Source organism: Uloborus diversus, chromosome 9, assembly GCF_026930045.1.
Source record: "Uloborus diversus isolate 005 chromosome 9, Udiv.v.3.1, whole genome shotgun sequence".
In the NCBI taxonomy this organism is placed as follows: domain Eukaryota; kingdom Metazoa; phylum Arthropoda; class Arachnida; order Araneae; family Uloboridae; genus Uloborus; species Uloborus diversus.
Window position 1 is genome coordinate 12,231,601 of NC_072739.1, and position 25,292 is coordinate 12,256,892.

General features: G+C 34.5%; 1 protein-coding gene across 1 annotated transcript in view; it reads left to right on the forward strand.

Moving 5' to 3' along the window:
- LOC129229753 (glycine receptor subunit alpha-1-like) overlaps positions 1 to 24,076 on the forward strand; it is a gene marked incomplete in the record, with an annotated part of 110,076 nt that extends 86,000 nt beyond the window's left edge. The window contains 3 exon segments of the mRNA XM_054864123.1: positions 4,838 to 4,944; positions 16,370 to 16,716; positions 21,686 to 24,076. Coding sequence (XP_054720098.1) covers positions 4,838 to 4,944; positions 16,370 to 16,716; positions 21,686 to 21,862 — 631 coding nt within the window.
- Positions 24,077 to 25,292: the final 1,216 nt, after the last annotated feature.

The window sequence follows — 25,292 nt, forward strand, 5'->3', positions numbered from 1 at the left end:
AAGTTTTCTCTAAAGGTTCTAAAGACACGAATGGCTTTAATCGGGGGAATTACTGAATTCTTCAGAAAGATGCCAGAATATTTTCAGAAAGGTTACTGAGTTTTAGCGAAAATCATGCCTGTTATTTGCAAGATATGTTACTTGCAGATACTAGACACATTAGTAGCTCATTATTTTCCAGCAGCGCGTCTGAATTTTTTTTAGTGTTGGAAAAGATGTCAATCTGATTTTGGGGTGAAGGAGTTGGAATCGAAGGGTCCAAAACTCCCAGGGCAAGAGTCAGCCATTTTCCCTCCGACCCTGTAGCACTAATATATAAAATAGTCCCCCCCCCTCTCTCTCTCTTTCAACCTCTCTCTCTCTCTTTTGAGTGATACATTTAAATTTAGTTAATTTTTCATCGTGTATTTAATTACACTGACTTACGCAAACGATGACAAAAATTAACTTAGAACGGAACCTGTTTTTGTTTAGTTTCACTAGCATACCAACTTTTTTTTATGAATCCTTGAATTACTTCTTGAGATATATCAGTCACAAATAATGAAAAAGAAAGGGAAAAACATTCTCGATTGCTCCACCCCCTGGTGTTATTGGCTCGACATCTGTCCACCTGCTGCATCCTAATATTTTATTTGATTCCGGTCAACATTTTTTGAGAACTGTCAGTCATGCAGATCGATGAAAACGTTCAGTTGCTCCACTATCTTGAACGAATTGACGCAAAAAACCACTCAGCCCTAAATCATATATGGGTACTTGCTGGTACCGTTCCAATTCTTACTACAGGTTTTCAGGTAGAATGGCCGCAAAAAATCGGAAACATACACACCTACTATTCTTGAAGAAAAGTTCAAAACAATGCAGCGAACGTCAGAACTAAACGCCGTCAGAACTTTTTACAGTTGGTAGATAGCGAGTCACAAGAAATAAGATAACGTAAAAAATGAAAAGAGCGTATGCTTGTATTCTATATTTATTTGCTGAAAAACAGTCAAGAGTTACGAATCAAAACGGGAGAAAGGTTTTAGAATTTATGAAGAAACTCATTTCTCTCAGTCCCATTTTTAAGGGTGACATTCAACATTTTAAGGCAGTTACCATTTATTCGCAAATTTGATGTTTAACAGCATTGCTGTACAGTTACATTTTTCTTACCGACTGAATGAGCGAATTTTGAACCGGCGACCTTCTAGACTGGCGACATTTTGAACCAGTGACATTTTGGACTGGCGACATTTTGAACTGGCGACATTTTGAACTGGCGACATTTTGGACTGGCGACATTTTGGACTGGCGACATTTTGGGTCGGCGACATTTTGGACTGGCGACATTTTGGACTGGCGACATTTTGGACTGGCGACATTTTGGGTCGGCGACATTTTGGACTGGCGACATTTTGGACTGGCGATATTTTGGACTGGCGACATTTTGGACTGGCGACATTTTGGACCGGCGACATTTTGACCCCAAACCCTGAACTACATTGTAATAAAAGTAGAGTTTTTTTTGTTGGGGAGTTGCGTGGTTACTGGTTAATGATACATATAAAGGCGTACGTGGGCTAGAAGAACTTGAGAACCACTGCTTTGCCTTATTTCTTGTATTGATGCTACATTATTTTCTAGAATACATTTATTGAATTACGATGGAAGCATAGAGAGACCAAACTAATGTCACATGAAAACACATCCATATTTTCATCGTAATGCCTTTCGGAGGTTAAGGACTTTTATTCGGAGTAATTTATCATGCTTTTTTGTGTTAATTGTTAAACGGCATGAAAGAACTACGTTGCGAAATTATCGACGAATGGATGCATGGTGAAATATTGGCGATTAAAGCAAGTTATAAAAATTTGTAGGAATTACTTATCGATTCCGGTAATCTAATGAATCTTGAGTGTATAATTACTTGTATACTTTGCAATGAATAACGGGAAAAGGTCATTCTCAAAAATCGAATAATTCCAAAATTTGATAATTTTTGACATAAACTCCCGATTATCGGCGGTTGGATTATCCGCGGGCCTTTTCACATTTTTTTTTAAAACTGTCATTTTATGTTTATTGACTTTTGTGTTATTTTTTATTTTACTTTTATATTTTCTACATTAAATGTTAGAAGCTAAGCAATGTAGCATTGTTTTTAGCTATAATTGAAATGTATGTGTGAGTGCTACTCGTATTTTTAGCTATTTTACACAGTTGCATCGTTTTTTACCTCTTGTTCGGATTATCTGCGATTTTCGCTTATCCGTGCTTACTGTGTCACCCTATTCTGCCGATAATCCGGAGATTAAACCCTTTTTTCTACATCAGCGGTGGGTAATTGGCGGACCGTGGATGGTCAAAAACTGGATCACCAAAGATGTTTTGGAAGTATAAATTACAGTTTACGGAGGCAACGATATATTTAAGCGCCACTTTTATCACTTTTTCTAGTCTTTTTGAAGTAATTGCATGACTGATTTTAAGTTTTTAAAAATGTGGTTGTTTTTTCTCGACTTCGATAAAAATTTCCAAAAGCATTCAGCAGGAGCCCAGTAAAATTACTTGTCGACCCCTGTTCAACACTTTTTAAATATTTTTAGCAAAAAACTAAATGTTCATTAAAACCTGTACACTTTTGACGTCGTAAGCAACTAAATTTAATGAATTGCTTATAAAAAAGGACGAAGTCCATTTTGCTTCCAAATATGTATAAACATTTTTATACATAGCAGTTGAAAATTGTAAGTAAATTGCCAATAAGATTTAATTGAATAAAAGTATTCAAATTAATTAAAATACTCGATGATAAATACTCTTTATTTCATGTTTATTCATTCTGTTTATTCAATTTAGACTTAACATTTAGTTCACAATTTTAGGTTTGGCCGGAACAGTGCTGATTTTCAGTCAAAATCCCGGTGGACCGGCCGATTTATTTCGCTTCCCGGAATAAGATAAATTTGACAACAGATGCCCATAAAAGTCTAAAGATAGTTAACTATGAAAGATTATTTTGGACAATTAATTTGTCATTTAAAACATTGACTTCTAAACTTAATATCTGATTAGCTTTTCAGGATTTTTACAACAAGATTTGACGGGGTCTGTGGATTTTTTTGTACTTAAATCGGATTTTTTAAAATTTAAATCAGATTTTTAAGTTTTTTTTTAAAAATCTTCAAATATTTGTAGACATTAATTACTTTTACAATTATAAACATAATATAGTTCATACAATAGATAAAAAAGCAACATTTTAGCTATTTTCATTTCATGGTAGTAGCTATTTTTTAATAATAGGTACAACTAGAACAGCTTTCATACAAATGCATGATTCAAATTAGTTTTAACACCCGCCCCCCCCACGCCACCCCCCAGCTACAACCACAAATCCCTCAACTATAATTCTAGGAAATAGTGGTACTACTATTTCCTAGAATTATAACTTTCATACGTTTTAGAAGAAAAATTTCTTAAAATTTAGCAGCTTTCTATGTTTATCAGCGTAGCGTCAACAAATGTTCTAAAACGGATTCAAGTGTTCAATTGGGATGAAGAAGGCAAAAAACCTTGAAAATAAAGCAATCTGAACTAATGAATCCATTCAGTTTACTCTTAACATTAGGATAAGTTCTCTAAATATTCAATAGGCATTTAAGATTTATAAATATGTTAGAATGTTTAGATAAGATGTGATTTTATTTTATGCTTTGCTTAAAGATAAGGTTTCCATCATCATGTATGTTTTTAGTGTTAAAATAATATGTTGAACAGTTACTTTTAACTTTATTAGTCATGGTGAAAAGAAAAATTGGTTGAAATACTGATTAAAACTGAATAAATTTTTTTATTTGTTCTGAACTTATTTTGGAGTAAAAGCAATATTACAAAAGTCTGAAAATTTGTTACACATACGGAAAGCGGGGTCTATATCTATAGTTTTGCCAGTTGAAGTTAAGATTGTATAAAGCAGTATTGTTACACATACGGAAAGCGGGGTCTATATCTATAGTTTTGCCAGTTGAAGTTAAGATTGTATAAAGCAGTATAACTAAATTTAGAGCAACACATTCTAAAAATGCAAAATTCATCTGTAAAAATTAAATCTACTGATTTTAATCAATGATTTTGTTGAAAATCAATGACTTTTTCAAAACCACTTGATTTAAATCATGATTGTAATCGTGATTTTAATCAATGATTTTGTTGAAAATCAATGACTTTCTCAAAACCACTTGATTTAAATCATGATTGTAATCGTGATTTAAATCATGATTTTAATCGTGATTTAAATCAAGCTGATTTAAATCCACGAACCCGGATTTGAACCAAAAAAGATTTTCTAAAAATAGTCCTAGCGAATGAAAAACAAGTACATAAAAATAATATTCAAAAACTTTTATTTCTCATCCAAAGTGTTTCTTCTTAGAAAAGTAACCGATAAATATTAACATGTAAGGAGTAAAATTTTATCTGATTGTGTTATTCATTACTACTCCTGTTATGGGCTCATAATTAGTAGCTATTATTCATAGCATTGAAAATGAACTACCCTCTTAAAACCAGCCGGGATATGTACCCTTTGGAATACTCGCGACGCTGGGGGGGGGGGGGCACTCCGGTGTCCCCGTTAAACATTTCAGAAATCTGCCAAGCACAATTATTATCATACTCTATGGGGAAAAATTACTTTCCAGGTAAAAACGCAGACATTAATTTTAAAGAACAGCATTTTAAACTTTTTTTTTTCTTTTCTTTTTCTTCTTTTTTTTTTTTTTTTTTTTTTGAGAGCGATAATTAGAATTTACTTTTGTATATTTTTAGTTCAACATACAACCGAAAGCGTTATACTTCAGTGGAAGGAATTCCAGATTACGGACAAAATACTACTTGCTCAGTATTACGTTAGCGGAAATTATAGTGCCAATGGGACAAAAAAATACGGAATAGGTAAGTGTCAAGTCTTATAAAGCTCTCATTTTTCAATATGTTTATCAAATTTTGTTATAGAACCAAATGAATGTTTCATTGCTCTTATTATTATTCAGCTTTATAGGAAGTTGAACGTTCTTCGTTGTGTAATGTCTGCAAACGCTAATTGTTTGAAGGAAATGTTGCATTAATAAATCTACGATATTTTTGTACGAAAGAAAAAAAAAAAAACTGTGAATTTTATTAAAATACAGTGGCTCCCAAAAGTGTTCGTACACCGACGACTTTCAATGAAATATTCCCTTATCCATTGGTTAGAATTTATATTTCGGAATAGGTATTTAATTATAAGGTCTATGATCTATTTTTAACAAAACTACATGAAAATTTTTAATAAAACATTAAAACTTGATTTTTTAAAAATCAAAAACCAAAAAGTGCCGGAAATTTTATCTCACAAAAGTCTTCGTACACGTTGAAAAAATGTCAAAAAATTAGTAAATAATCTAACTTTTTACTAAGTTATTATTTAGTAGACTATCATGCAGTAACAACAACAGCTTTTAAGCGTCTGGGAAAAGATTTCATTGTTTTTTCTTTCTTTTTTTGTGCAATTTCTGAGTCAGTGTTCAGCCGCACTACGAGTCTTACTGTTTCTAGTTCGCTTTTCGTTTCAATGGAGAATTTTCGTAATCTAGCCACCAGATATCTCTAAATATATTCCATTAAGTTTAAATCTGGCGATTGAGGAGATATTTCTAAGCATAAGGACAAATTTTGAGGCACCAAACGCGAACGTGTGCTTCTTATCGTTATCTTGATAAAAAACAAAGTTGTTTCCAATTACCAAATTTTGGGCTAATAGTTTAAAATTGTTTTTAAAAATATTTAAATGAACAGCATAATTCATTATTTCACCAAAAAATTCCAAATTTCCAAGTCCTGATACTGAGATGCACCCTCACACAAGAACACCTTCACCGTCCTGATTAACTGATCCAACTAAGTTCTTAAGATTAAATTCCTCATTTTTTTTTCTTCCATTTACAATTATACAACAATTTAACCCAAAGTGTTGAATTTATTTTCATCTATAAGTAAGACGTTGTTCCAAAACGTTTTGAGCTTATTTATTATTGATTTTACGACGGAAAGCGTAAGCTTACTGTTTTTCGCACGAACAAGAAAATTTCTGCTGGAAGAGGTCCCATTTAATACAGCTAATCAGAAACCTTGGCGAACAATTTTAGGTAAAAATCAAACGTAAAATGTTTCATTCAATTCTGCAAAAACGTTTTCAGTACTCAAATGTGTATTTTGCATATTTTTTTTTTAACTGTAAACCTCCGATCACGCTTTGTTAACTTTGCCAGTTGACCTTTTCTTACCTGGTTTTCGATCCGACTCTTGTCTTGAAAGCATTTTATCAGGCACTTCTCTCTCATTATAGAATGGTATAACTTAACTAATTTAGAGACATTTCAAACCAATTTACGGCTACTGTGAGGGGGGAAAAATCAAATTTCGAATCGTGTTTGTTGTTTTTTACGCATACCTGCCATTTTAAAATAATAAGCAGAATATTGGGGAATAAATAAACAAAAAATTAAAGGCAAATGACTTTAAAGTGTCATTACAATACAAAAAAAAAAAAAAAAAAGAAACCACGTATGATAATTTTAATTATGAATTTATTCGAAAATATTTCAATGTACGATGACTTTTGTGGCGTAATTTTTCTCTTCGTTCTTTGACAAATTTCAAAAATAAATCTGGCAATATTTTGAAGGAAAAAAAAAACTACTGGGTTTTATTCAGAATAGCATAGGAATGGTGTGAAAAAAAATGGACTTCATATTCGAACTCAGTTTTGCGTTATTTTGGTTTTACTACAAAATTTCAAGGTGTACGAACACTTTTGGGAGCCACTGTATACACAGTTTTAAGAACTAATAAGGTTTTGAATGTCGTTAGCAAAAGAAATCTTTTCTGAACTAATTGTCCTTGGTCTTACTCAATCCATAATTTTGCTGCCTTAAATTCGTACGTTTTGGATGCCTTTGTTACATCAAAATCTGATAACATTTAGAGTCACGTTTATAACAAATCTAATTATGTTAACTATCTGAACAAATACAGAGGATGTTTGCAATTTTTTAGAACGATTTTGGAGTCATTTTTTTAAAGTTTAAAATGTAAATTTTAGTTTTTTTAACGTTCAATCTCATAACCTTGCTTCTGAACTATGAGTTGACATCGCGCTTTGATAGAGGGTCTTTTCTTGACATTTCTGTCTACAGCAGAGGTTCCCAAACTTCAGACCTCCGCGGACCCCCTCCGAAAAAATTACGAACTTCGCGGCCCCCCCCCCCCTTTTTGGCGCGCGCAAGAGAAAAAAAAAGAAAGAAAAAGATTTGACACAGTTAAATCTATTTCTTTCTAATATATTTTTTCGGGTTTTTTTTCCCTTTCAGTTTTTTTTATTCATTGTTCTGTACATTTTTCAGAGCTCTTGTCTGGTTTTCATTTCTTACGTTATTGTGTTTTGAGTTACGCAAGTAAAATTCTAGTTGAAATTCAAATAGGAATTAATATGTTATCACAAAATTCCTACATCAAGTTTACTAATAGAATGAACTTTTGAAGTTAGCGAACATTACACTGTTTTAGTGTGTTAATTTTTCATACGAGTTGTATTTTTATGGCGTATTAGGATTTTAACTATTAACTATGGTTCGGGCAAACCTCAATTATATTTAACATTTTTGCTGGATAGCACAGCGGAACCCCTGGCATGGACTCGCGGTCCTCCGGGGGTCCGCGGACCACAGTTTGGGAAAGTCTTGTATAGATATTCCTGTTCCACAACTTTCCAAGTCAAAGGATGAAATTAGTGAGTTTGCGCTTATGGGGGAGATAGCTCTTTTCAGCTGGCTAAATGCACATTAATTCATAGAAGACACATCAGAGGACTTTGCAGGAATATGTTGAAAATGTATACAGTGGCTCCCAAAAGTGTTCGTACACTTAGAAATTTTTTAGTAAAACCAAGATAACGCGAAACTGAATTCGAGTATGTAGTCCAATATTTTTTCACATCATGCCTATGTCATTCTAAATACAACCCAGTAGTTTTTTCAAAATATTGACGGATCTTCTTTTTGAAATGGGTCAAAAAACGAAGAGATAGAGAAATAACGTGCCACAAAAGTCATCGTACACTCAAATATTTTCGAATAAATTCATAATTAAAATTATCATATGTTGTTTTTTTTTATTATTTTTGCATTGTGGTGACTCTTAAAAGTCATTTGGCTTTAAATTTTTGTTTATTTATTCCTTAATATTGTGGTTATTTCTTTAAAATGGCTGATATTCGTAAAAAACAACAAACACCATTCGAAATTTGAATTTTTTTCTTACAGTAGCGGTAAATTGGCTTGAAATGTCTCTAAATTAGTTAATTTATTTCATTCTATTGTAAAGTGCTTGATAAAATGCTTTAAAGAAAGGAATCGGACCGAAAACAAGACAAGAAAAGGTCAACCGGCAAAGTTGACAAAGCGTGATCGGAGATTGAAAGTTAAAAAATGTATGAAAAATACACATTTGGGTACTGTAAAAGTTTCTACAGAGTTAAATGAAACATTTTACATTTATTTTTCACCTAAAATTGTTCGCCAAGTTCTCTGATTAGCTGGATTAAATGGGACCTCTTCCCGCGGAAATTTTCTTGATCGTGTGTAAAACAGAAAGCTTACGCTTTTCGTCGCAAAATCAATGATAAATAAGCTTAAAACGTTTTGGAATTACGTCTTAGTTAGACACGAAAATAAATTTAACATTTTTGGTTGAATTGTTGTATAACTGTAAATAGAGGAAAAAAATGAGGAACTTAATCTTGAGAACTTAGTTGGATCAGTTAATCAGGACGGTGAAGGTGTTCTTGAGTGAGGGTGCTTATCAGCATCAGGACTTGGTAGATTGGAATTTTTTGATGAAATAATGAATCATGCTATTCATTTAAATATTTTAAAAACCAATTTAAAACTCTTAGGCAGAAATTTAGTTATCGGGAACAACTTTGTTTTTTATCAAAATAACTATAAGGAGCACATGGTTTTCAACGTTTGCGTCTAGTGCCTCGCAAATTGTCCAAAAGTTTAGAAAATACCCCCTCAATCTCCAGATTTAAATTTAATCTAACATATTTAGAGATATCTGGAGGCTAGATTACGAAAATACGGCTTTGAAGCGAAAATAGAGCTAGAAACAGTAAGATTCGATGGCTAGCTGAACACTTACTCAGAAATTACTCAAAAAAATAAAGAAAAAACAATGAAATATATTCCCAGACATTTAAAAGGTGTTGTTGATATTGCATGATATTCTACTAATTAATAACTTAATAAAAAGTTAAATTATTCAATAATATATAGACATTTTTTAAAGTGTACGAAGACTTTTGTGAGATAAAATTTCCGGCACTTTTTGGTTTTTGATTTTTAAAAAATTAAGTTTTAATATTTTTAAAAATAATTTTATGTAGTTTTGTTAAAAATTGATCATAGACCTTATAATTAAATACCTTTTTCGAAATATTAATTCTAACCAATGGATAGAGGCCAATTTCACTGAAAGTCGTAGGTGTACGAACACTTTTGGGAGCCACTGAATACATACACAATACCTGTATCAAGCTTCATTTTTCCAAGAAATACATTGGTACTTTTTGAGTTCTGACTGGAGGTGCAGTTTCACACTTTGAAAATCGTTGCGATATAGAAATGAAATTTCTTTTTAACCGACTTCAAAAAAGGAGGTTATGATTTCGTCTTGCGGCTTTTTATGTATGTTTTCTGATTATTTCAAGACTACTGGACCGATTTGAAAAATTCTTTTTTTGTTTGGAAGGGTGTACTTCTCAGATGGTCCCATGGTAATTTGGTCTGGATCTGAATAAGGGGTTCCGGATAAATCTAAGAAAATTTAAATTTCACACGTTGTGGCTACGTAATCTAACTTACGCCCCTTGCGGAATACGTCACACATCACGTGGTTTTGCCGTCTCCGGGTGTATTTTCACAGCTAAGGTTTTGCCTTCGTCTTGAACGATATTTAATTCTCGTGGCACATGGATGATATATTTTCGCGACACCGCCTGCTCAGATTATAGTGAAAATTTTGAACCAAAGATTCTCTGAAGCAAACATAAAATTCATTCTAGTCAATTTTTTTATCTTCGTCTATAATGGGGCCAAGTGAAGAAACATGCGACTTTTATCGCGGGTTACATGACACGTATTGTTGTGAAACATAAATTACAATTTAAAATGTTACAATTTACAATGTTACAATGTTAAAAAATACAAATTTTACAGTTGCACTCTACAATTTTACAACTTACAATTTATTTGTAGTTTGGGAAACATTTAAATGGTTCTAACTAAATACTGAATCCAGTCAGTCTACTTTTTTCAGAAATGAGATATGTCAATTGTTGCATTTCTGCTAATACGCAATCATCGTGAGGTTTAGATAAAAGTTTAGAGGGTTTTAAATCAGATAAGCCATTCTTCAAGTTTTGACTCTGCTGAGAGTTACGTATACTCGTCCTTTCGCAAAGTTCTTTTTTCCTAAATCTATTGAGGGTTCTGTGATACGTATCGTTGTGAAACATAAATTTCAATTTACAATGTTACGTTTTTAAAATTTACAATTTTACAACTTACAATTTTAAATTAAAGCATTCTGTTGGGTTTTTTTAGTGACTCGCGCATTCTTACTCAAAATGCACGTAAGAGAGGCTTCAACGTCATGTACCACATACTCTATCCTACGTACTCATTTTGTATTTTACACCACTAAAAAGCAAAAAATAAATTTTCTTTACTAATAATAAACCTGAAAGTCTCTCTGTCCGGAGGATGTCTAGATGTCTGGATGTCTGTAGGATGTCTGTGACGCGCATAGCGCCTAAACCGTTCGGCCGATTTTCATGAAATTTGGCACAAAGTTAATATGTAGCATGGGGGTGTGCACCTTGAAGCGATTTTTCGAAAATTCGATGTGGTTCTTTTTCTATTCCAATTTTAAGAAAAAAATATCATAAGATGGACGAGTAAATTACGAAATTATCATAACGTGGAACCGTAACATGGGCACAAGCCAATTGGCGAGATACGAAATTATCATAACGTGGAACCGTAAGATGGGTACAAGCCAACTGGCGAGAAAATTCACCATACATTATTTGTAAATATACAGGCGAACCAAAAGACCTTTTGATTTTTCTATTACGGGCAAAGCCGTGCGGGTATCACTAGTTTTAAATAAAAAAACACGACTTCAAAAAACACCTAGAAACTAAAAAGCAAAAAATAATTGATTACACCTACAAACTATTTCCTACCCAAACCTAGAAATGAAACTTATTTTACAATTCCAGTACAAAAATCAACTAAACTAAATACCCAATTATAAAATAAAGACTGATTTAAATTAATATACGATGAACTATTTTAAATACCTAACTAATTATATACGATCTCTTAATTTTTTAACAACTTTTTGAAGTCGGACCTCCTATAAACTACTACGTAACGTAACTGACAACCCACCGAATCCTGAATTAAACGCTAATTTATTTAAACGCGAAATTAGTCTTTAAAACTAAACCTACTCAGTTACGTTTAGATTTAAAGACTAATTTCGCGTTTAGTTAAATTAGTGTTCAACTGAGCTGGGTTTTCAGTTACGTTACGTAGTAGTTTATAGGAGGCCCCGACTTCAAAAGGTTATTTAAAATTAAGAGGCCGTATATAATTAGTTACGTATTTAGAATAATTCATCGTATAGTAATTAAAATCAGTGTTTGTTTTATGATTGGGTGTTTAGTTTAGCTGATTTTTGTACTGGAATTGTAAAATAAGTTTCATTTCTAGGCTTGGGTAGGAAATAGTACGTAAGTGTAAGCAGTTATTTTTTGCTTTTTAGTTTCTAGGTGTTTTTTGAAGTCTGCTTTTTTTTTTATTTAAAAGTAATTTATAACATCGGACTTAAAACATTTATTTTATAGTTTAATGAGTTGATGACTTTTATTACACTTTTTCTTTAAGTTTTAATTTTCCATTGTAAGAGAAACATGTGGCAGCCGTAAATATTTTGCTGAAACTTTCTTCATATTCTCGGAAGGGGCCGTGGTAGCCCGATTCGTAGAGTGTCGGATTCGGAGCCGGAGGGCCTCGGGTTCGAACCTCGATGGTCGAAGACCCACCGTCGTCATTAAAGGGGACTGGGCGACGTTAAATATGCTCGTGGTCTCAATGTCCTCCAAGTGAAACGATACCTCTGGGGGTGCTGATTTCAGGTAGCTATTAGCTCCTGGATTAGTTCAAAATTCTCATTAACTGTTGGATCCGGTGGTGGTGCTGCCATCTATCGGTATAAAAAATAATGGAGGCAAGGCACTTAGTATGCAGTCCTCGACATAATACAGTTGTAGTCAGTTGTGACTCTTGAATAGAATAGAATAGAATATTCTCGGAACCAAGTTTGGATATTTTTACTCAGCGCTTTCTTTAGTAAATACGCATTTTTTTTTTTTTTTTTGTTACAATCATTTAGCTAAACCCGTATTTCATCAAGGGTAACGACATGATGCAATTTATCTCCTGCTAAGTAATTTTCCTACAAGATTCTGCAACACATATTTCGTTGAGCCTCGTGCCTCGGAAAAAGACTGAACTTTTAATTTGTTAAGTTTTTCAATTTGTAAATCTTGATTTATTATTTTGTTTACTGTTGCTACAGATGTGTAAAGAGTTTTCAATTGGTTTCTGTGTCGGTGGATTTTTCCTCGTTACGAGTGATAGAGATATTTAAAACAGTACGTACCTTCTTCGGGTGTTCATTTGTAGTCTTCTTTCCCTACAGAAGTGCTGATTGACGGGATTTTCCTTTCCAATTAATGATGTTGCTTATATTGAACTTAGAAAATTGCGTTTCACACCCTATTTTTATTCACGGAATAAGAACATTTCTTCTCGGAAAGCGCAAATACATATCCTTCTATTTAAAGCTTGTTTACGTGCGCCATTTTGAGAGAATAAAAAATTCAAATGTAGCAGACGATAGTTATTATTTCCAATTATAAGCTGTTGCCAACTTTTTTCTCCGTAAAAATATTTTCTTTTTGTAAATCTTTCATCAAAATCGTTCTGTTCTAAAATTGTATGAACACTCAGCGTTTGCGTTATGAAATAGGACAGAAAGATGGGATTATCAACACACTGATTCATCAAGCTAAAATGTTCAAAAGTGACAACGATTAAAAGAAAATAAAAATCAACTCGTTGCGCCAATGCATCTTTCAGCTTGGAGAAAGTATAATAAGTTTTTATCCGGAAGTGGTGCAATGGGGCTGTTTCCATCAGTCAAAAGTACTACTTTTAGTCACTAAAGTTGATAGACTAAGCAAAAAAAAAATGGAACGAGGAAATTTTTTTATTTTCAAAACGTTTAAATTTTAATTAATTTCCTAAAATGTCCGATTTTTCAAGCAAGGCGTGGTCTTCATGACGTCACAAGTGATAAACTTTAGCGCTTCTCCACTGGCTTGCTGAATGTTTACGCTTGCTGTCTACCGCGTTTCCAGGTTATGATAATTCAGAAGTGAATTAAATATTGTACTCTACGCCTGCTATTAACCATATCATTGCAACTAAATACAAGTAAAGAAGCGAATTAAATATTTGCGATATGCGCTAATGGCATCAGTGAATGGCATTCCATCACTTGTGAAGACATGTGCAGAAGCGTAAAAAAGGATATTGATTCTGCGCACCGATTGAAATGTTTTTTTAAAAATGTTAAACTTAGTCAAATTATTTAAAAAATGGTCAAATCCTATGTTTTTAAGCATGCTCTCTATGAAAAAAATACTTTTAAAATTTCGAAAACGACCCATTCTTCGGTTGTAACCTAAATAACAGACCATCTTGTGCTCTTTTATAGAGTGGTCCAGAAGAGGGCGTACCACAATACACTAACAAACGGAAAATCGTAATGTTAGGATTTACGCTGCCGTGTGCAGGTAAAGGGCAGTATCTGCAGAAATGAGTTTTCAAGATATTTGAAGAAACGCGTTTTGGATTCAATACTAACAGTAGCGAAATGTTGGAATTGGACGTCTTTTCCCGTCTTTTTTTTTACCAGAAACCAAATAAGCGAGTTTGTACAATAAAGATAACGTACAATAGATGACAAAAATGCAAAAAAAAAAAAAAAAAAAAAAAAATTGAATTTTGACCTCTTGATTTCAAATTATGTTTTTCGCAATCACGAGTGTGAAATGTAGGCGTGTGTGTTTATGTGTGTGTGTGGGAGGGTATGTGTGTTTGTGTGTAGGGGGTATGTGTATGTGTGTGTGTTTACGTCTGTGTGCAGGTATGAGTGTGTGGGTTGTTGTGTGTATGAGTGTTTTTGTGTGTGGGAGGGGGGAATGTGTATGTGTGTGTAGGCACATGTGTTTGTGTCTGTGTGCAGGCATGAGTGTGTGGGTAGTTGTGTGTGTATGTTAGGTCTCTGTATGTATGCGTGTGTGTATATGTGTTTGAGTGTGTGTATGTGTTTGAGTGTGTGTATGTGTTTGTGTGTGCTTGTGTATGTGTGCAGGCGTATGTATGTGTGTGTGTGTACGTGCGTGTATGTATGCGTGTAAGTGTAGGATATAGACGCAACGTGGAGACAGCTTTCGCTAGAGGAGCAGCATCGTGAGGAACCGGTCGACGGTGATGCTGCAGAGGGTGCTGGCAGGAAAATAAAATGATAGGACGCCAAAAACAGTCAAATGAAAGCAATAAGCAATCGTGATTGCTCAAAAAAAAAAAAAAAAAAAAAAAAAAAAAACGAGCTGATGTGTGCATCACATGACTTCCTTTTACTCCAATTTAATGTCATTTTCTCATTGTTGGCACTTTTAATGTGATTCAGTAGTTTACTCTCTAAATATCACCAACAGTGGCCAAATTTAAACCAGATTTAAAAATTTTAAAAAAATAAATAAAAAATTAAAAAAAATCGCCAAATTTGTCGCCAAGTTGGCGACAAAACTTGGCGACCAAAAGAATGGCGATATATCGCCAAGTGTCCGCCAAATTATAACACCACTTGAGTTTACATCGAAATTAACAATGATTCCCCCCCCCCAAAAAGGGGCAAAAGACCCCCTTTGGAGCATCCGAATGCAACCGAAAAGGGAGGTGCACAACTAGACTTCACTAGGAGTCTAAGTACCAAATTTCAACTTTCTAGGGCATTCCGTTCTTGAGTTATGCGACATACATACACACATACGCACATACATACGTACATACAGACGTCACGAGAAAACTCGTTGTAATTAACTCGGGGATCGTCAAAATGGATATTTCGGGTGTCTGTACGTTCCTAGACATATATCCACGTGTGGTCAGGTTAAAAAATAAACTCGACATTTATTCGGAGGTGAGCAAAATGGAAATTAAGGCCGATTTTTGAGTAAAAATTTTTTCGCGAATACAATACTTCTTTTTTTGTAAAAGGAAGTAAAAAATGAAAAATGAAAAATTTGCAGCTTTTTACCTGCACACGGCAGTACGCTAGTCTGACTCTGAGGTACAGAAATAATAATTTTCAGCTTATTGGTGTTGCATATAGGTGAAACTATTATATGTTTTTACTTTCATTTACATAGTAAAGGAAGTACTATTGTAATCGCAAAATACTTCCCTCAAAGTTCGTTCTAAACTTCCGTTTTGCTCATCTTCGTATGAATGTTGAGTAGTTATTTCGGTTCGTCCACACATGCATACGTACTTAAAACGTATGGACGCAAGAAATGTCTATTGTGACGATCCTTGAGTCACTATTTATCTAGTGACGTCTATACCTGCGTATGTATGATGGACGTTTATAGGTATGTATCTCGCATAACTCAAAAAACGGTATGCCGTAGAAAGTTGAAATTTTTTAAGTAGACTTTGAGTGAGATCTAATTGCGCACTTCCGTTTCGGTTGCACTAGAATGTTCCAAAAGGGCTCTTTTACGTTTTTTGAGTGGGGTATGGCAAATCAGTAATAATTCAATGTGGACTTCAGTGATGTTATAATTTGGCGACCACTTGGTGATATATCGCCAAGCTTTTGGCCCGCCAAGTTTTCGTATCAACTTGGTGACAAATTCGGCGAAAAAATGATTTCTCGAATCTGGTTTCTGTTTGGCGATCTTTAGAGAGTAATCCATTGAATCATGTTAAAATTGTCGGTATTTGGAAAATGAATCATCGTAAAACTTTTTTTTTTTTTTTTTGCTTATTCATGACATTTGTTAACATTTGTTATAAAACTTGATTACACAAAATCAACAATTTTTGAGAGAAAAAAATATCTTTTTTGATTTCAGGTGAATTTTCCTACATATCTGGACGAGTAATGCTTGCTCGGCGCATCGGATTCTTCCTAATCAACAAGTACATCCCCTGCGCCCTGATAATTTGCATGTCTTTCGTCACCTTCTGGATTCCCGCCGAAGCGTATCCAGCCAGGGTGACGCTCTCTGTCACTTCGTTGCTGACCATAGTGACGCAACAGTACCAAAGCTCCATGCCGTCCGTTTCATACGTTGTAGCCTTAAACATCTGGATGCTGTCCTGTATTGGGTTCGTCTTCTGTTCCCTTTTGGAATATGCTTTCGTCATTGCTGTCATGAACAATAAAGGAACTAATCTTTGGCCTTTTTGTAAATTGAGGGTGAGAAACCTTATTTCGTACTTTATACTTATTATTCTCTCCAGGGGCGGACCGGGTACCTCGAGAGGACGCCAACCTTGGGAAAAAAAAGGTGCAAAAAAGAAGAAAAAAGATGCAAAAAAGAGAAAAACAAGGTGCAAAAAGGGAAAAAAAGTTGCAAAAAAAAAAGAAAGAAAGAAAAAGAAAAAAGGTGCAAAAAAAAAAAAAAAAAAGAAAGAAAGAAAGGGCAAATTAAAAGCTTGGGGAAATTCAACAACTAAAAATAAAGGTGTCAAAAAGGGGCGGCGGCTTGAGCCGCCGCCCCTGATTCTCTACCATTTTTGCCGAAACCAGAACTATCGCCAAACGAAAATTAAGATGTTAAAATCTTGCCATTGGTGTACTTTTGGGTTTGATGCAAATGTTTGACTGAAAAATTCGTAAGTAATATTTTGATCTCAGGAAACCCTTCAGGTCCGGCGTTCCACCATTATCTAAACTCCTTAATAATATATCACTAAAGTGGTCTAACGAACAATCTTCATTATTAATCGATGATGAATTTCTCGCCAATTGGCTATGTTCATTCGCTCTTCCCATGTTACAGTTCCACGTCATGATAAGTTCGTAATTTACTCGTCCATCTTATAATAATTTTGTTCCGGAAAATGTTCTTAAAATTGAAAAAGAACAAAATCGAATTTTCGAAAAATCGCTTCGAGGTGCACATACCCATGCTAAAAACTAATTCTTTGCTAAATTTCATGAAAATCGGCCGAACGGTCTGGGCGCTATGCGCGTCACAGAGATCCAGAGAGAAATTCGGACAGAAATCCAGACAGACTTTCAGCTTTATTATTAGTAGAGAAAAGATAATACTCCACCGACTTAAAAGACTAATAACTCCAGCTTTATTTAATTTAGGAGCTTTGATTTTCGACATGACGAGCAAACTTCATTCGAGGTAGGTTTTTTATTGAGTTTTCCAATAATACTAAATTCGAAACGAGATGGTAGTTCCTTCGCGTAGAGAGAGCAAGTTTGTGCCTAAAAACTGGTGCGAGAAATATTAATGTAAAGTGTGCCTTTAATTGTATGCTAAGTGGAAAATGACTAAGTATGAAAGGGAAGATATTGGTCAAGCACAGTGGCGGCGATTCGGGGGGGGGGGGGGCAAGGGGGAATCAGTCCCCCCTACACTTTTTATGGCTCATTTTTTCTAATTTAGCAGCCAAAACTAGAAATTGTATAAAAAAAAAAGCAGAAATGTCAAAATTTTCAGATCATAATTATTTGTTTTGATAATAGAATTATTGAACAGGTGAAGCTCTTCAACTACCTGGGATGTGACATCACCTTTAACCATGACAATGATGTCCAAAACAAACTACATAGGTTTCAACACTTATGTGGAACCCTTACAAGAACCCTAAAGGGAAAAACGAGAAAGGAAACACAACTGAAGTTCTATAAGGTTATGGCGGTGCCAACCTTACTATACGGCTCTGAAACATGGACTTTGAACAGTCAAGAAACTAGTAGAATTCAAGCAGCAGAGATGAAGTATTTGCGATCACTGAAGAACTGCACTATCCTAGACAAAATAAGGAATGAATCTATTCGAAGGGAATTACAGATATTCAGCCTCAATGAAAAAATTACGGAATATCGTAACGATTGGAAAAAACCATGTTCGACGTATGGCACGAGGGAGACTTCCAAGAGAAGCCTTTTATTACAGACCAAGGGGCAAACGAGACCGTGGTAGACCCAGGAAGCGGTGGGGCGACCAAGAAGCCGGAACAGGCTTTATGCCTAATCCTTGAAGAAGAAGAAAAAGAAGAATTATTTGTTTTACTTTGTTATATATATATATATATATATATATATATATATATATATATATATATATATATATATTAGGGTGTCCCAAGATATAATGGCGAAAAAAAAATTTGTGAAATCGAATACACATACCCTCCAAATTTTTTCCTTTTCACCTCAGAAACATGAGAAAAAAGTTTTATTGCAATAAAATAACGGGAACCCGTGCCGACTTGAGGTCAAAGTTGGACCTGATATCCTGTACGGCGACTACAGTGGAAAGATTGCTAACTGTATAATTCCTTACTGCACCTGACATCAATTTATTTAAAGCAGAAATTTACAACAATATTAGACTACAAGAACTATTACTGTACATATTTTTATTTCAATGTTTGCTTTTTGCAGTCAGGATAGAGCTTCCGGTGCTCTTGAACGCAACGTAACACAAATTGGTTTTGTTCCTCATCAGCTGTAAGCAAACCATTAAAGTCCTGCATCATTTTCACCACTCTTTCAGTTGCATCGATTACTGCTCTAAGCATTGAGACAGTCTTTTTCACATCAAAGAATAAAATATTATTGACCATACCATAAAAGCTGGATGAATTTTTGTAGGGGAGCTTTTGAGATAATAGGGTCCACATTTTCGTACACTTTTTCAAAAAGCACAAATCTTTGTTGGGTGCTTTGACTGCCAAAATGCATTGAAGCCATGGTTTCACGTATATTGTTACTAAACAAGCAGACATCAAACAATGCTTCATTTTCCTTCGTATATAATTTTAGTTGTGAACTAAATAGTAATAGTTTTAGGGAGTAAATCGCTCGAGCCGTCCATCGAGCTTGGTGCATGGCTCCCGGTGGTCTTATTTTCAATTCATTTTCTGTATCTCCATCTAAAAACATGATAGGCAGTTCTATCAACTCTTAATAGTAATTCCTAACCGTAATATTAGTGAGTTCAGCACGGTAAAAGTCAAGTAACTTTTCCAAGTTAGGGTACAGTTCGGAACAACTCCGCAGCTCCTCCATAGCACTGTATTTTAGTGAGATAGATCAGTTCATATATATATATATATATATATATGATGGCGGCAAGCGGAGGAAAGCATTTCTCTATCAAATATATACTCAATAATAGCGCGGTTTCGAATTCTTTGAATTGAAGATATCTATGGGAAATTTATCAATGTTTAACCCAAGTGCGTCAATAGTAGCTTCAAGAATAAACACATAATCTCGTATACTTAGACACCTGTCAAATGCAGCAACTGACATTGGAGCAATAAAATCGCTCTTCATTACATATTTACTTGTTCCAGGTTCTGATAATACTTGTTCCAGGTTCTGATGTACTTGTTCCAGGTTCTAATGTACTTGTTCCAGGTTCTGATAAACTTGTTCCAGGTACTGCTTTATATGTTTGAGGGAAATCTTCTGCATTAATATTTTCACTAGAGCTCGAAAAGGAATCTTCTTTCATGCGGCTGTTTTCTTCTTTGACTGCTCGAAGTCGAGCCCTTTCCTCTTTGTCGGCCAGTTTTTTATCCACTCCACCTAAAGTGATCACGTCGGCAGGGCTCTCTTTGGAGTTGCAAGAAAATCACATCTTCCTCTATTTTGATTAACCGAAGTGCATCAGCATGTGCAATATTGAATAAATTGTTTAAATTACTCTCAAATTCTTGTTGGCGCTGCCTGAATATTTCTTTCAGTTTTTTTTTGCATTTTTTTGTAAGCCTCTCCAAATTTGATACAGGTTTTTAAGTTTATTAACACAATTTAGCAACAATTTGGCGGGAATGCGTGCTTTTTCCCAAAAGATGATGCATTCGCGAATAGCAAGATTTGCACTTTCACTGATGGTTAAATTTACTTCTCGAACGTTATAAAACTAAACAGAGAGAACTTGTCCGTTAGAGGGAAGTTTCAAACCCGTAATTAGGTGTTTTACGACTCCTATTAAAAATATCTCTTTTTCCGAACTTTGCAATTCCACTCCCATGTTTCGTTCCCTATGGAACGACTAGATTGCGCTCGCTGACCGGAATGTATTCGTTCTGACACGTTTGACGGTTTGCAAATTGCCACGGATAAGTCCGCCCCCACCCCCAACATATTTTTTTTTCTGTTTTCATTTGTTTTCTGTGCACTATTTACAGCTGTTTTGAGCTTCGCAAAGTATCGCGTCACCAGCGTTCGCTTGCTCATGAATACACGTGCTATTTGTACGTTTAGGCCTTTAGGCGCAAGTCGGCACGGGTTACCGTGCTTCAAATTACATGAAACTTTTTTTACAACGGTTTTGATGTAAAAGGAAAAAAATAAGAGGGTATGCGTTTAAAAAAAACGACTTTCATTTTTTTGGGACACCCTAATATATATATATATATATATATATATATATATATATATATATATATATATATATATATATATATATATATATATATATATATATTTGTACAAAACATTATTAAGAACACGCAATAACTTTTAGTGTATGTATTCATTGTTTAGATATTAGTAAATCAATTGTTTTACTTAAACTACTTGCTTAATTGAATTTGTTACCAAGTGTTTGTGACTTCTCAAAATACTTTGGGGTAAATAATGTAAGTCTAATTCATGTCTAAGTGTTTCTTTGGGGAAAGTTATTGTGTACATAATTCATCAAAATCTTTAGAAAAACGTGAGTTAAGCTGTTAGCACACATCAATTACCACAAAAATGCTCTCAAAACCAGCCTTAGCAAAGTTTTGTACTTTTGTTTTTCTTTCATTTTTTGCTGCCGCTAAAAATCATGTGCCTTTAAGTTGTCGTTTTTTTTGCCCCCCCCCCCCCATCCCTACTTTTCAGTCCCAATCGCCGCCTCTGGTCAAGCATGTAGCGAAATTTTTCTTTCGGCTTCTTTATCGCTATCAAGATAAAAATAAAATAAGATCCTCCTTTCAAAAATGGCATCCAAGTTTACCTTCCAATTGAAAAGTTGAAACACCACATGGCAGAAATCAGGCAATTTTGTTTACCAAACTTTTGCGTGATGGTCAGATATGTTTCCATGCTGGCAGCCCCAAAGTAACCCTATTGCACTCTCCTTACTTTTCCTCTGAAGCATGCTTGATGAACTGCTCTTAATATTATCTCCTTTTTTGTTTTTCAGAATCTTTTTACTTCGCCGAAGAACAAAGAGAGCGACAACGAAACTGGCAAATCTCCCATCCGTACAAGAGAGTCATCCAAGATTTCACACCAAACTATCGACAAAGCCTCCAGACTCATATTTCCACTATTTTTCCTCATATTTTGTTCTTGCTATTTCGGGTACTTCATTCGGTAACATTTTGAATTGCCGCATAATGGGACATCAAGACATTTGATCTTTTGTCACTCCTAATAGTCATATTTTTGCCAAACGATTTAACGAACAAAAGCTATGCTTTTAAGGATATACAATGTTGAACAGCTTTGAGGAAAGTACTTTGAGAAGATTGTGTTACATTTTGCCGTGGAAAAATGACACTACATCGATTGAAATGAAATCAAATGAGGAGTTTGCTTTTAAAACGAATTATATCCAGTTTTATATTTTTTTGGAAAAACGAAAAAAACGTTTTACGCACAAACACTAACTGTTCGAGTTTCGAATTTCTCACATGATTTGGTAGAATAACAAGTGACAATTGGCATGAGTCTAGGAATTTTTCCTCAATTTTACCAGACCTAAATTGCCAATTTTATTTTGGATATATGCCCTTTTGGTGTAGAACGGTGGATATCATCCCTAAAAAAAGAAAAAAAGAAAGAAAGAAAGAAAAAAGCATGCATTTTCTTTAGATATAAACTTTATTAGATTGAAACAAAATATTCAACATTTTTTAATCTATTATCTGTATTTTTTTTACTCTACTTTATTCCTTCCTACTTACTTTATTCTTTTCATTGATTATTTCAAAGAAAAAAAAAGGACCTTCGATCCAATTAAGTATGAACAATAGAACCACCCAAGCCGATTGAAATAACAACGTTGTAGGTAATAGATCACATTTTTTATCACAAATAATCACAATTTTTATCACATATTAATCATCACTTAATCACAATTTAATAGTAATATGAATGATTTAATATTAATTTATTAATCACAATTTGAGGTCGCGCTTGCCTAACTGATAATAGACTTGCACAAGGCGCAAGTTGCTGCGATTTCTTAATGCTAATACGGACGAGTATCATGCTTGAAAATTGGAAATGCTTAGCCAGTGCTTCGCTCCGTTATTTTATTTGTGAACCACTTTTGAACTAGAAGTAGCAAATTCAAATTTGGATATGTGCCCTTTTGATATGAAAGTGAATGAGTGGTTACCGGCAAATAAGGGATAAGTTCCACTTAGCAGTAAAAGACCTGACGAGAAATAAGGGGATGGATATACACCGTTTCGGTGGTAAAACCAATGTTTACGCCTTTTTTAACTGTAGATATAAACTACAAGAAAAAAGAAATTCATGGGTCGATAGGGCTTTCATTAGAGATTCTGAAAACGAAAAAAAAAAAAAAAATCCAAAAGTGGATGTACTCTGTTTTAAAAATACACTCCTCAAATATAAATAAAATGAAATATAAGGTGACCAATTCATTTCTTGTTGTTTTTGATGAACCAAAAGAAAATGAATCACAGAAAATGTAGCCAACAGTAAGCCCTCAAGGAAATCTTCATCGACATTCAGAACCGTCTGCCAACTTGTCTCCAGCTGCACAATCTTCTTCGGTAAAACTCGGAGGTCATGGACGCAAAGAATTCCGTGAGTGCTTGGAGCAGGTCAGCTTCATCGGTGAAGGATTTCTTACGAGGATGATTATCCAGGGAGAGAAAGAGGTGATAATTTGCTTGAACAAGGTCAGATGAGCAAAGAGGATGGCATTACATTACACCCCAGGGTCCCCCGTACCTACCACAGATGTGGTTTACCAGTTGGATGGGGCCCTGGAGAAAGTTCAGCCTCAGTGCAAGTTACAGAAAATGTTACAGGAAACAAAGTTACCCAAAAAAAAATGTCGTTGTACAAAGAAAACAACAACTACAGACTACTACTCGTCGATTTGGGTGAATTTTTAACAGTATGTGGATCTCACTAGCACATCCTGTATAAGTTACTTAAACGGTGTATATGATGTCTAACTGCTTCATCAGAAACGGGATACTGTATTGAAAGTGCACTACATTTTAGGCTGCGACCCTCCTCAATGTCCATTTTTAGGGTTTTAGGGCTTTGTCATCCAAGGCCTGTGGTCCTTTTGCTCCTTTAACAGATCCATTTTTCTTCTTTACTGTTCGAGCGTCGCCAGACAGATGTTTCAACCATGTGACACACCAGTTTATATACCTATTATCACTTCTTTCAATGGCAAAGTAAAAACGGCAAGAAATTGATTGGTTATCTTAATATAAATACGTCAATCTCATAGACAATTAATCAAAATATGATATTGGTCATATATAAACATATCGTTGATATACAACAATTTTGTTGCTGAAAGAGCAGAGATTGTATACTTCGCCTTACATTCTTTACGAATGAAAAAAATTTAAACAAACTGTAATAATTATTGCAGGATATTTTTTAATTGGTAATGGTGTGGATTCATTTATTTCAGTTAAATAACTCTGGAAGTACGTTCTAGAGCTTATGAATCCGTAAGAGTGCTACCAACTTCAAGAACATGGCATAAGTATAAAACATCTCATACGTGTTGGTCTCGGCAATTAATGACGTTTTTATGTCTCTGTCATGTTGGTGTTCCGTAGTGATAGTTTAGAAAATATTTTATTTTAATAAATGCTTTCTACGTATCAAAAGAGTGACAGAAAAATATTTAATAGGAATTCAAAGATGACTGGAGTTTCAGAAAACATACTTTTTTTTCCCCCTTTAAGAAAAATCTCACGGGTGTTACTGGTTCATTGTGGAAGTAACGAAGCAAATTTTGTGATACCATCGGAAAACGCGCAAGTGAAATCTATTTTTCTTTCATAGGAGAAAAAATATAAATAGTGTTTTCACACAAACAGAAGAAAAATTAGGGTCCTACAAATGTTTAAATAAGTGCCCTGAGTACGACGTAGGACGGATACGCTATCATACAATAAAAGAGTACCTTTGAGTCCCCCCCCCCAAAAAAAAAACGAATGTGAGAACTGCTGTATCGTCGACAAGCAAAAGGACAGGAACTGCATTTTTTTCATTTTGAATTTGTTTACATTTTTCTCATCTATTGTACGTTAGCTTTCTTGCACAAGCTTTCTTATTTGGTTGCCGCTAAAACAAAAAGTCTAATTCCGAAATTTTCCTGCTATTAGTATTGAATCCTATACGCGTTTCTTCAATTATCTTGAAAAGTCATTTCCGAAGATACTGCCGTTTACCACGGCAGTATTGTTTACGTCAGCTTTGAGTATTCGAGTATATTTCCTGAATGCATGTTTCCAAAAATGAGCCACTTGGCTTTGGACGAGTACATTTATGTTTCAGTCGAAGGAGGAGAAATTCGTATACTAGCACAAAACTAATAACCGTCATTATCAAAGCGAATAGTTTTTCTTCAGCCCTATTTTAACAATCGTTTAATCCCTCGCCCATCGGCAGCAAGGACGGATCCAGAAATGTTTCAAGGAGGGAGCAATTGATTTTTTTAACTTCCTTCTTACATATCTAGCTTTTTTCATTCTTAAGGGGGGGGGGACACTGCCACAGCATTTAATACAAATCAA